Source organism: Myxine glutinosa, chromosome 2 (assembly GCF_964187855.1).
Source record: "Myxine glutinosa chromosome 2, kmMyxGlut1.1, whole genome shotgun sequence".
Taxonomy (NCBI): Eukaryota; Metazoa; Chordata; class Myxini; order Myxiniformes; family Myxinidae; genus Myxine; species Myxine glutinosa.
Genome location: NC_136262.1, coordinates 86,633,659 through 86,646,590, shown reverse-complemented (window position 1 = coordinate 86,646,590; position 12,932 = coordinate 86,633,659). Strand labels below are relative to the sequence as shown.

The following is a 12,932-nucleotide window of genomic DNA, read 5'->3' as shown; positions in this document are numbered from 1 at the left end:
TGGGTTAGTGTACATACACTATGTCCAGTGCAGTAAGGATGTGGGAGAGTTATACACTATCCTGCGATGTGCACCCCCATGGTACTTGTACGTGTATTTCTATCTCTCGCTGTAACTTAAAGCACGGTTTGTTGCTCGCTAATACTTTTGAGCAGTCTCTTCCACTTTCATATCATGTTTTGTGTTGATCTAAGCCTACACACCTCTAGTTTAATGAAGCTACTGGGTAGGTCTTATCTCATGCTGTACACCGCTTTGCGAGATTTGGAGCCAAGAAAGGTCTTGCACTGGTTAGCACTGCAAAGTGTGCGAGGCTGCCGTGGTATGTCCAACCTGAGATCGTTGGATTCATGGTGTAGTACCTGCATCCGGTGCTGGCAATTGGTGCTGGGTTTGGTGGCTCAAGGTACATTATTGTGGCCTGTGCTGGAGGTGTGATGCTATGTGCTCCCTTGTTCTCCACTGTCCGACTCCGCTGTGTATCAGACTCTGCTTCGTCCGATACCATTCTGGTGATGTGCTGAGGCATCTCCACCACCTGAGGCCTTGGCATCTCTTGTTCCCTGTAAAGTTGTTATAAATCACATAAGAATAGTTAGTCGATTCATGCACTAACTCGCATGCACGTGTTTTTCAAAATTAATGATTCTTCACTACGTAACTATATTTCACAGAATAATTTTCAGACAAGTTACTGTGAATATTATTTTGATAGCTGAACTTTCTATAACAGTTTACCAAAGACAAACACATGCGACACTATACTAGTGGTTGCCAATACCATGGAAACATCCAGCTACACTAAAACAATGCAACAAGGCCTCGAGGGCAAGTACCTGGGGCTTTGTGGCTGGAAATCTCTGCTCTGTGGCTCTTTTGCTTTAACAGACGTCTCATTGTGCTTTTGACCAACCTCCACCTGCAACAGCACAAACACACTCAACAATCAGAAACCAATACTGTACTTTACAGGAACACTATTATTAGCCAATGTTGTTAACCCTTAACTTTTCACAAAAAGTCAACAAAAAATAAAAAAAATAAGGTGTTCTACATATTTTATTACTTACGCGTGCGTAAACAGTTGTGTGGACCTCCTTCAATATCTAAGTAAGACTTGCTATGGTCATCAAAGGTTTTTTGCAGTGTCTGCAAGGCTCATGTTGAGGCTTACACATATATTACATGTCAGACAAAATGATGAGACCTACGACAACTACTACGACTACAACTTCTTTAATGGGCCCAATTAATCCCACCTTCTTGTGGGATGGGTCTGGAAATGTTTTTGGCCCAAGTGTTTCACAAACAGGCCGACAAGGCCTGCCATTCAACTGAAGCTAATTTGGGCAGGAATTTGGTATTTGTTAAGGGTGCTGGAGATAACTCGCATACTTTTCCCAAACGACACTATTGAATCACATGGACACCATTTAAATCTTGGATTCTAGCATCATGAGGTGTGTGTTCAGATGGAAAGCTCATAACGTGCAGTTTATCAACTGAAGTTGGTAAATGCTGAAGTAGTTTCCAATTACACCGACAATAAGATAGAGGTTTTTTTTTAAAACAAAAAGGTTTCTGGTTACGTATTCAGGTAGAAGGCACAGCAGATGGGCCTGTTTCATAAATGTAGGTGATGTAAATGTTGTACTCTTATGATGAAGCAGCACGGATGATGAGCGTTTTGCATGTTTGATGCAGGACTCTTCGTCGGTATATTTAAGTCGAGCACAAAGGAGTTGCTCTTTCTCATACAGCTGACTACGCTCTTTAAACTGTCATTACGAAGAGTCCAGTCTTTAGGTAGAAATGGCTCTTGACGTGTGTTTCGAGTTCCTGCAGAATCAATTATTAATGCTGCACTTTCATCAACTTCAAGCGCCGAGGTGCATTACTTCTTCTGGAGACCGGGCAGAAAATCTTTCAAATTAAACGAAATGTCTTATAATTTCAGCGGTCGCTTCAACAACCAATTGGTTTTCCTGTCACCTTCACATTAAGTCTCATCGATATATTTTTCACATTCTTGACCTGGGCTTTTAAACTCCTTAGGAGGATGTTTTTCCCAGCATGGTTTTATTTTTAGCCCTAATCATTCCTTACAATATTCGATAAAAGTAATTAAAAATAGCATTCTATTTAATAATGTGTACACATACAAGAACTAGTGCACACCTTCACCAGGCTGAACAGTTTATGTTTTGTATCCCACTGATAGGTCTGGTCTGGATCTGGACTTAAACCAAAATCGAATTGCCTTGTTCTTGTCACCTACCCAACTCATCCACCTAGTTTTGTTATAACTCGTCCATAAATTTTTGACATATGTGCTGTGTATCGTTTTTGGCTCTATCTTCAATGGTGACGAATCACTTAAAAATTCTTGTATCCGGATCCGGACTTGGATCTTCACAAAAATCGAATCAATTCGTCCTTGTCACACACCCAACCTGTCCACCAAGTTTCGTCCGAATCCATCGACAACTTTTTGAGATATATTGCTCACATACAAACAAATAGATAGGGGTGAAAACATAAGCCCTGTCCACCAGAAAATCAAGCATTATGTCACATATCTTACTTTTACTCATTATAATCATAGGGCCCATGGGATATAACCAGAGGCTATTCTTTGGAAAGAAAGCATGTATTCTTATTATCTTACACATCATTGCAAATGGGACAGATGGTTGAACATCCCTTTCGAAGGACGGGCGTATTTCAGACCGAGACACTTTATTCTGGCACAGCAACAGAACGTCAGTTATTTAAAAATCATGTTTGATCAGGTTTGAATGCACTGGGAATCGAACCCTGCGAATGCTATTAGAACACTACAAACCAATCTAACATGTCGCCGCCTTATCTCCTTTTCCTGGATTTTCACGAGTGGAATGCAAACGAGTGTCCGCATGTGTACGGTCAGTGTTTGCGAGCTGGTCATCAATCCTGTGATTGGTGGTGCAATGAGAGAAGAAATTGTTGAATCACTGGTATCGATCCCATTGATTGGCGAGTACATTTACGGGTTTATGGCAGTGCTTTCATTCTCGGAGAGTCCAATGTTCGGGAAGCTTTGCGATCCCATCTGACCCACTTTGTTATCGGAACGTGCTCCCCGGTTAAGTTGCATGAAAAACTCGAACATCAAGTCGCTTTTTCCATCAAGCGCACGCTCGGCATAGTTGTGTCATCAATAATTTTTTTGTTAAAACTCATTTTTCTTACATGAAACAAAGTACAAGACGATTTTTTTCAACAACTGCTTCCAACTATTTTCTACAATCCCATATAGTTGTTTGTAAATCATAATGGATCACAACAGCAAGTGATGTTCTCAAAGTGCCGAAGTGAAGAAAGGCTCAAAATAAGCAAACTCGGTAGGAACAAACCGCTAAAAGTAATTTTACCCAGGACAATTGCACGAGTTAAGTTGAGACTCTGGCCGGTGACAATGGGGTCGTGGACATTCGTATATTTATATGAAAGGCTGACTCTTTATTTCTGACAATAATGATGCACGTGACAAAATCATAGGAGAAATCCCCAAACCAACGTGCCGCACTCTGTGTTAAAAAGCGTTGGTTCTGCAAAAGCAGTTTCTAGGCCAGGGGTCAAGGAGAAATACAGCAGCAAAATGAAGATATCCTAAGGTCCTGAGTATGACACCATTGGAAACTTTGTCAGAAACAACAAAAAGTAACAGCATGTACAAGAAGGATCAAAAGTAGCGACACGCTAACTTTCCGAATCGTTCGGTGAGAACTTTTTGGCTCCACAAGACAAATTTGGAGCAGCCGTGAGGTCCACACAAGCATTGATTTGTTCAGGCGCAGAACATGCAAAGATGCACAAAATGTTCATACGAAGTTTTGCAATCACAGCATTTCATTATTTCTCCCCAACATTTCAACTTTAAGATGAGTATTCAAAAACATTCAATAAAGACAAAAGACAATGAAACCACAATATATCACCTGTTTCTTTCCAACCTGACAGGAAATAATAGTGACCTTTGACAATTTGATGAGCACAGTTTATTTAATTTTAAAACTAACCTATCTTATACTACATGGCACTTTACAGATATTGTTCATGCATTCAATGATAACATGCAATGCTCAAATTATGCGCGTTATCATTTGAAGGTGCTTCAGTGCATTTCTACTATCCCGATGAGCGGGCGTATACGTTATAGATGAAAACCAGCGATCCTTTTCACTCTGTACATTGGCCTTTCCAAAATGAACAGTTTGGACATTCCAATAAATTTAATTGCAAGGCCAAAATCTTGGCCTGGAGAAATTTGTAAACAAAGGGCAGCGAAGCCCTGAGTAGCAGGCAAAGGAGACACCTATTAGGCCTTTGTGATCACGACATTACTCTACGTACGTGACAGAAATCACAATGTTCATGTCAGAAATGATGAATCGACCATGACAGAGGTTTTTGGTATGGTCAGTCTTGTTAAATGGCACTTCAGCAAGGAGGGAAAAAGGATTCAATGATATTGCCAAAAAAAGAGAGAACATGCTTCATACTTCGGTTACAGAAACCACAGTGTGTGTGGGCAAGTTCTGATCTTCTACAAAAGCTAGCTACATGCTTTCACTGTCTAGACTGTAGAGAATTCCAATTCCATACTGAGAGAAAATTCTGGAAATGCCCATTAAAAAAATGTAAACTGAAACAAGTTATGGGCCTGACACTATTGAGGCCATTCAAGTCTATCTACAACGTTACAGACCTAAAAGTGGCAATATTACAAGACTAACAAAGAAAGGCAAACAGAAATTGAAAAGATAGATTCAGAAATGTCAAATACTTTCAGCAGCATCTGCAGGGTTCACATTTGAGTGGCCCTTTCACGTGCCATACCAAACAAAAAATAAAACCTCTCCATTGCTCACCCTCAGATGTGCAGTGCCCTTTGAAGCCACTATAATAATAATAACAGCCCTTGGTTTGGCTTTACTGCATGTACTCAATGCAGAGACAAAGTGTTGTGGGTTATGGCAGGTTGTTGGGCAAAAGATCTCAGGGGTCGAAAAAATACCTGGGCCTGCTGGGCCTCTTGCAGAGTGTGCGCCCGACCTCGCCTTACGCGGCTGTCAAGGCTTTCAAACAACTTGATCTTGCTCAGCACCGATGTCGATTTATTCTGTTCGTCACAGACCTCAGCATCCTCGTCCCCTGGGGGGGAGTCGACAGGATGCCTGAGCCCCCAACTCGTGGCTCTGGTGGCAGATGGCTGCTCAAATGAGCGACTGGTCAGCAGCTTGTGTCGGGAAGTGCCTGGCTTTGTGGGACTAGGTGTTTTGGGCTGCCCATTATAGGCATAACGGAACTGTATCTCTGGGGTCCTTGCTGACCTTGTCTCGTAGGTCTCTGAACAAGGGGAGCCATACTGCCCAAGGCAGGGCACGTCAAGGCCAGGAGAGGGTGTGGTATTGTATACTGGTTGTGCATAGTTTCCAACAGACCGTTGAAGATGGATAGGATGGCTGTAGTTCACCCCATGGTGGTTGGAATTATAATCTGGCACCAACTGTCTTTCAAAACCTTGTGGGCGGCCATGCTGGTAGCTGTTTAGTGGTGAGGGATCATAGCTTTGGTTGTGAACCTCCGTATCAGCCATTTTGCCACCCAAAAGTTGCTGTGGGTCCGATCCAAAAGGCAGTTGACTTGGACCATGAGGGGATCGTGGGTGAGTCATGTGAGATGCTTCTGGATCATGTCTCTGCTGAGACATGCGACTATGCTGCGTTGGGTGGCCATAAACACGAGCATGAGGCTGCAGGCTTTCAAAAGGTAGCTGTCCAGGCTCTGGCGGCTGGTTCAAACGCGATTGCACAGGCAGTAAGTAATGCTGCAAGTCCTGTTGTGCAAAGCCGGAAGGAACAACATGGTTGGCATCTGGGCTACAGCGAGCCTGCCTCTAACACATTCAGTGGCCCAGAAAATGCTTAAGACCATATGAAGCAGATTTTGAGATTTTATGATAAACATAAGTAAATTATTCATTAAAAGGTTGAATTGAACACAAAATATTTCACACATTCAAACAAATTTTTGTTCTGTGAGCAAAAAAATGACACCTGTGTTTGATGGATTAAGGAACCCAAAGGAAGGGCCTGAGAACCCAGGCCATCAGAGCTTACAGCACGTGGAAGCTGAGGCCTGCCTTGACAGGACCCCATCTGGACCAATTGGGGCTGGAGACGAAGTGGTAAGCTGTGCTCACATAATAGCTCAGCACTCGAGGCCCGGCTCATGCCTATTGTGGAGCAGAGGGCCTGCGGACCTCTTGTGAGGCACATCACACCCTGCTGGCAACAGGAATACCACAGATTAGTCCATTACTGTCAAATCCACAACTACTATCTCAGCAAAGTAATGCTTGTTACATTGATGATGCTACTTATCCACCAGATAACTGTCACTATAGTTGTACAAATGTGCACTGGAATCAAGATATCAGGCAATAATGCCGTTGCATATTTACACAGTTTTTGACTTCAGAATAGTTACATTTCTCCAACTTCATCAAATACTTGGAACATGGTTTCCTGATGAAAACCTAATGACAAAAAACTGTGTATACCTGCTGGTAGGTGTGGATCATAAACATCCTGGAACCAGGACATCTGGAGTCACACCCAAAAACTTTGACAGAGTAAATATCAATGTTATTGAGGACTATCACATTGAAACAAGAGATCTTGCAACAACAACAAAAAAAAAAATCAAAAAAAAAAAAAAAATCTGGAAGGAAAGAAAAAAAAATGTGTAAAAGGGTTAACAGGTAAGTTTTGCTTCCTCCTCAGATTAAGGATTCAATTCCGAACCGTGTTAACAAAAAATGGTTATATGTATGTATGTGTATATGTATGTATATATATATATTGTTACGGTTCGCGGTTAAGGATGTTATATTTGCCGAGCGGAGGCCCCGCGACCTAACAGTTTTTCCCGACTCACCCGATTCACCCAGACGTTGGCCGTATCGCGCCACAGCTATTCAATGTGGAAAACTCTAAAGCGAACGAATGCAAAGAGGAAGAAGAAGAAGGCGTACGGAGGAATGACAGGTTTTATTAATTATTTTCATAAGCCAAAGCAAAGAGAGCAGTTGGTTATATACAGAAAATGGAAGGAGCAGGCACACAGTGAAATCTTTAGCTTACCTATACAAGCTTAATTAATAAACCCCAGGACAACGTTAAAGACAGACGGACGATCACACTTACACGGGGAAATGCAGGCAGGAATGAATGGCTTGGAGATGGGTGGCTTTTAGAGGCAAGGAAGGTTCAGCGGGTACTGGGCACGGTCGGGCCAGAAGGCACCGCCGTCAAGAAGCCGAGCTTTGGTCCCAAACTGCGCGGGCGAAGTTCATTTCTCTGTACTGCTGCCTCGTGCGCTCCTTGCGTTGCTCCGGTCCGCTTTTCCTGCAGCGCGGCACGTTTCACGGCGGCTCGGTCACACCTGCTCGTCTCCAGCGCATCTCCTGGACCCATCTCCGTAAAAGCTCATCTCGTATCTCCTTGGGAGCGTCCCGCGGCGGGTTATATAGGCCCCGCCCTTTACCCTTTTCGAACCTTCCCCAAACGTTCTCTCTCCGCCCTCTCAAGCCAAACCCCTCGTTCTGGGTTGGATGAGCAGGGCTGACTTACTCCTCCCCTCTATGACGAGGTGGAGACCCGCCTTTCTTCTTCGGCGTTACCTCGTGCGTAATGGAGTCAAATGCAGCACAGTGGACGGCAGATGGAAATGCAGTAAAGTGCCTAAAGAGGCAATTGCAGCAAAGTGCAAACCTGGCACTTGGAAGCTGCCATGGGGCGTCGGAGGGCCTACTCTTATTTAATTCGGTGCAATGAAGAGTCAAACTAGTGGGAAACACATCCTTAGCCTACACAGAGAATAAGGGACTAACTATTTAAAAGGATATATCGTGTCCTGTGTGTAGGTTTATGGAATTAACTAAGAGGACGAGCTGCGACTATTCTTTACATTACGAGGGTCAGTTACACACAACAAAACCATACTTTTCACATTCGTTACCCTTTCTCAAAATTGTTACATTTCTCAAATCCGTTACACTTCTCAAATTCGTTACACTGCACCCTCCTTTCTTCAGGCCCGTCCTCGGGCCTACAAAACTTTAACTTAGTGTGACACGTAGGTGTAATTCCCTCTACAATTAACCTGACCCTGAGTGTGACAATTTTAAAACACAAATAAATATGTCCCCCTGCTGCATTGCACCCTGCCTAACAGATTTGCACCCACAGGATAACCGAATTACGGAATTGTTTTCAAGCTATACATTTACGGTGGGGAGCATTATTTACAGTGATGTTCTTTCTTATTTACAACGCAACCCAGGACCTGTGTTTTTTTTTTCTTTTCTTTTTAGGGAAACAAAGAGAAGGAAATTCCTGTTGGGAGGGAGGAGACAGCACGCATTGCATCGATGCACCAGTACCAATAACACCAAAGCACCCAAAAGCACCCAAACGCACCAACCAGTGCACAGTCATTACTGTTTGCAATAAACACACAAAAAAACAACTGGTGGTGGTCTTCTTCTTGTCTGCTGGGCCGATGTTCTTCCCGATGTCTTCTTGCTTCATGCGGCCTACTTGGACATATAAAAAGCACAAACCGTGTCCATTTTTATTTAGGGCCACAGGGGCCAACTAAGGGTGGTCCACCTGTTTGGCATAGGTGCCACCTTACCGAGGTCCGCAAGCAAGATTCCCTGGCCACTATGGCCGGTCTCCAACAGAGGTGCCCTGCCCCAGAACCTGGGGTCCATCAAGTGGTACTTGGCCGCAGAACAGCGATCCATAAAGTGGTACATCAATGCAATGCATGCTGGTTGAGAGGGTCCTGGCACACAAGACGACCTCCGCACGCTCCCCTCAACACCCAGTGGCGCACAGTCCTCAGGTGGGAGACAAAAGGGGGGGAAAGACAGATGAGCGAGGGGTAAGGTCACAAGGGTACATATCAAACAAGGCAATGCAAGGCGAAGTGCGTATGGAGAGCGAAGTGAGAAAGCTCGTCCCTACCGTACGTCACCCCCCCTGTCACCTACTCTACCCTTGCCCTTACCCCATATTTACAAAATCTACACCTTTACAAATCCGTCGCTACCGTCACATCTTCCCCATATTTCCCCGACACCAAATTCGTCTCCACAATCCCTCTATCCAAAATTTGCCATCACCCAATTCATCATCAACCCTCATAAGGAGGAAGAGATGGAACATCAAGGCACAATGTCACACCCACGTCATGATGCGTCTCACAATCCAAAACATTTGCACATAAAAATAATAAAACATGGCATGGTGTGGAGTTACGTCACCTCAGGTGAGTGGATGTAGATGGTGCGAGGAGATCTTCATCCTAACTATCCTCTAAATGACATTAACACCTTTTACACTACCCGGGGTCTTTCCCTGCCAATCCATTGGCCAACTTACACTATGGGTTCTAAAAACCAATTCCCATTGACCAAACTGTGGTGCTTCTCAATTTGGGGTCTCACTCCCCCGATTCATCTCCCGGTGCCCTTGCACAATTTCTGGGCTGAGACGTGTAGCTCTCCCAGCAGGTCTACCCACCTGCACACCTCCACCAATGTAGTTGCCACCCGAGCTTACCTAGCTCCTCACCCTAACCTAACTAACTGGGGAAGGCCCCTCCTGGCTCTGTCACCCCACTCGGTGCCCTCTGGCACTGCACCCGGGTCCGTCCTCCGGATCCTCGGGCCCCATCCACAACTACCGGCTCCCAGAGCCCACCTGCGGCCTCACCTGGCCGACATCCTCACAGTGGTGGAGTGCCCAAACCAACTACACACACTAACAGGCTACACGCCCAGCCATTTCCACAACACTAATGCACCCATCCAAATACCATTCTCTCACCCGCACCACAGATGCCAATATCCAACCACAATTTACCTATACCCTCTACCTAACACTTACACTACCCGCCCCGGGTATTCGTGATGGGGGTCCATCCTTCCCCCATTCACACCTTCGCACCATCCACTCCATTCCATAGTTTCCACCATACTCACTCCACGACCATCCATTCCAATACTCCATATATTCCACACTACCATTTATTCCATACAACCATTTATTTCACACAACCATCCTCCATTCACCTGTTGTTGCACACCTGTGCAATCTTACCTGGTGCCACCTGCACCCTCCTTCCTTCCTGGACCATTTGGTCAGCACCACACGCAATCACCACTACTCCCTCATACACTGCTCCATACACCTGTTCAGTTGCACACCTGTGCAATCACACCTGTTCCTCACTCCTGTTCACGCTCAATACACTTTCGATCCTCAAAACCATTGCCTCAGGCACACAGATATTCCCACGCTCACACACACATCTCTCCTGAGCATTGCCTAGCAATTCCTCATTTCACCGATATCAATACTCACTCACTCGGCATCATCTAATCTACCTGGTGCCCTGCTAAAACTCGCGCTTCCCCGTCGCCCCTTACATTATTGCGCTCCCTCGTCATTATTATCCAACTACCCTCTCTATGTCCCCAGCTACCTGTCCAATGTAGCTACCTAACCTTACCGTTACCTATTGTCAATCTCTCTAGATCCCTACACACGATATATCCTAACCCACCCGGGCTAGTTTTCACTGCCATACACCCCATAAAACTAGTGCTCCTTTACCCCCGCTGTGAGGGATGACAGAGTTGCCATCCCACCACATCGGGCATTTCCCACTATCAATTTTGCTCACCAAATTCCAGCCAATTAAAAATTTGCCAATCATTTGCCAATCACTCTACCATTACCAATCATCACTCTGCCAATCCTTTGCCAATCATCAAATTTTGTTTTTCTAATTTCGGGGCCAAAACACTATCCTCATTATCATCATCACAGTCCGCTCACTAGTGCCTCTCGGTGCGCCAATTCACTTCCACAGCCCGGCTTCGTAAAGCCGAGCAATGAATGCGGGTTGTTTGGTGCCGGCGGCTGGATGCGTCCGGCACTCGGTGCAGGGAAGGACGCTTACCCGGCCCGAGATCCCACGCACCACCTCGGCACGGAGCCATCCCATGGCCCGATCTCGACCTGCCGGAACGCCTCAACAAAAGGGGGTCACCATGACGACCCTTCCTATCGGGCTGCCCGTTCCGCCTAGCGGAGCACGGACGTGGCCGTTCCAAACGCGGCCCAGCGTGGATCACGTACGGCGGTCCTTTCGAACCCGCCGTGGTTCGGATCCCCGCTGGTCCTCGCGGCACGCAAAGCTGCCCGACGCGCACCGAGGGCCCGATTCGGCTAAATGTCGTTCTAACTGCTAACCCGGTTACCGTCGATTCCTCACCTGCATGCTTACACGCATACGCTACCCCTTTCACCCTCACTGAGCTCGATGCTCCAACGCCGCCCGTACACCCCGCATACTTCGTTATTGCACTCGTTCTTTCGGTCACGGACTTGGTCACACACCTGACCACCGAACACCTTGGCACACACTTGTCGTTCGCACACCTCTTCGCGCCTCCTCCTCGGTCACCTCCTCCATGACAATCACAGGTGTGCTCTCACTCGCACACCCAACCACGTGCCTCACTACCAACTCAAGTGTGCATTCCCACACACGCTCTACCATTCCAGGTGTACATCCTTCCATTCCAGGTGTACATCCTCTCTCACCTGTCACAACCAACTCACGCTCCGTGTCACTCTCACTACTTTCACCACCACTCTTGACAACGCACTCACCCTTACTCTCGACAGCGCACTCACCCTTACTCTCGCCAGCGCACTCTTTCCTCATGCACCTGTCCGTTACACACCTTTCTCGCGCACACTCTTCTGTTACACCCTCTGTAACACTCACCACAGGTGTGCATTCTTCCTCACTCTTGACAGCGCACTCTTTCTTCATGCACCCGTCCGTTGCACACCTTTCTCGCGCATCCTCTTGCGCACACTCTCTCGTTACTTCCTCCGTAACACTCACCACAGGCGTGCATTCTCCCGTTACATCCTCTGTAACACTCCTCACTACGCGCTTCCATGTGCTCCCTCGCACACGCGCTACTACCGACTCACTCTCGACAGTACACTCACTCTTCGGCGCGCACTTTTTTCTGACACATCCCAGAGTCGGACATTCTCGCACACCTCCTCCTTCGCACACCGTAGCTGTCGCACACTTCACCAACGGCCTCTCACGAACACCCGGATCCAAAGCAACCCCCAAGCCGACTGAAGCTCCCCTCACATCATATACATTTCCTCGTATATCGCCACTCACCTAGGTACCTCGTCGTCGCACCTCTTCCGCCACCTGCAAACTCTTTATTTGGTTAGTGAGCACACCATTATGAGTTGAGCACCGACCTTGTACATATTCCATCACCTCCTCCTGTATTTCTCTCTTAGTTTCTGTCCGTCTCTTCTTAATTTCACTCACCTCTTCTTCCACTTCCTCTAATTTTTGCTTCACCTCTTTTATTTCCCGGTGCGTCTCCTCAAGTTCGTCCTCTAAGGCTATTTTGACCGTCTCTATGTGCGTCCTCACCTCTCGGTCCTTCGTCTCCATTACTTCTGTCACCTCTTCCAACCTCGTTGTCAGTCCCTCACGTACCATCTGACATTGCCTCTGTGTCGCTATTAAGTCATTTTTTATGTCGTTTTGTGTCGCTTTTAACCCTCCTAGTACCGCAGTGTTCCTTTGAACCTGCTCCGTTAGTTCTTTTTGTCCCTCCGTCAGCTGTTCCACCTCCTCCGTCAGGTCCTCTATGCCCCCTTGTAACTTTGCCGTCCCATTTCTCACCTCTTTCTCCATACGCTTTTCACCTCGCTATACCTCCTCGCGTACCCCCGAGACCTCCTCACTTACACCTCGTC

At 46.3% G+C, this 12,932-nt stretch overlaps 1 protein-coding gene across 13 annotated transcripts in view; it reads right to left on the bottom strand.

The window, feature by feature from the left end:
* The window catches only part of LOC137422340 (tight junction protein ZO-1), a 633,827-nt gene that overhangs the window by 130,617 nt on the left and 490,278 nt on the right, over nucleotides 1–12,932 (bottom strand). For 8 of the 13 annotated variants that reach the window (XM_078771176.1, XM_078771169.1, XM_078771173.1 and 5 more), the window contains 4 exons: nucleotides 6,102–6,332; nucleotides 5,060–5,881; nucleotides 837–919; nucleotides 363–563 (listed from right to left, as the gene is read on the bottom strand). In XM_078771176.1, the coding sequence (XP_078627302.1) occupies nucleotides 363–563; nucleotides 837–919; nucleotides 5,060–5,881; nucleotides 6,102–6,332 (1,337 nt within the window). The remainder of the gene's footprint in view (nucleotides 1–362; nucleotides 564–836; nucleotides 920–5,059; nucleotides 5,882–6,101; nucleotides 6,333–12,932) is intronic. The other 5 variants (XM_078771170.1, XM_078771174.1, XM_078771179.1 and 2 more) reach the window with 3 other exon arrangements.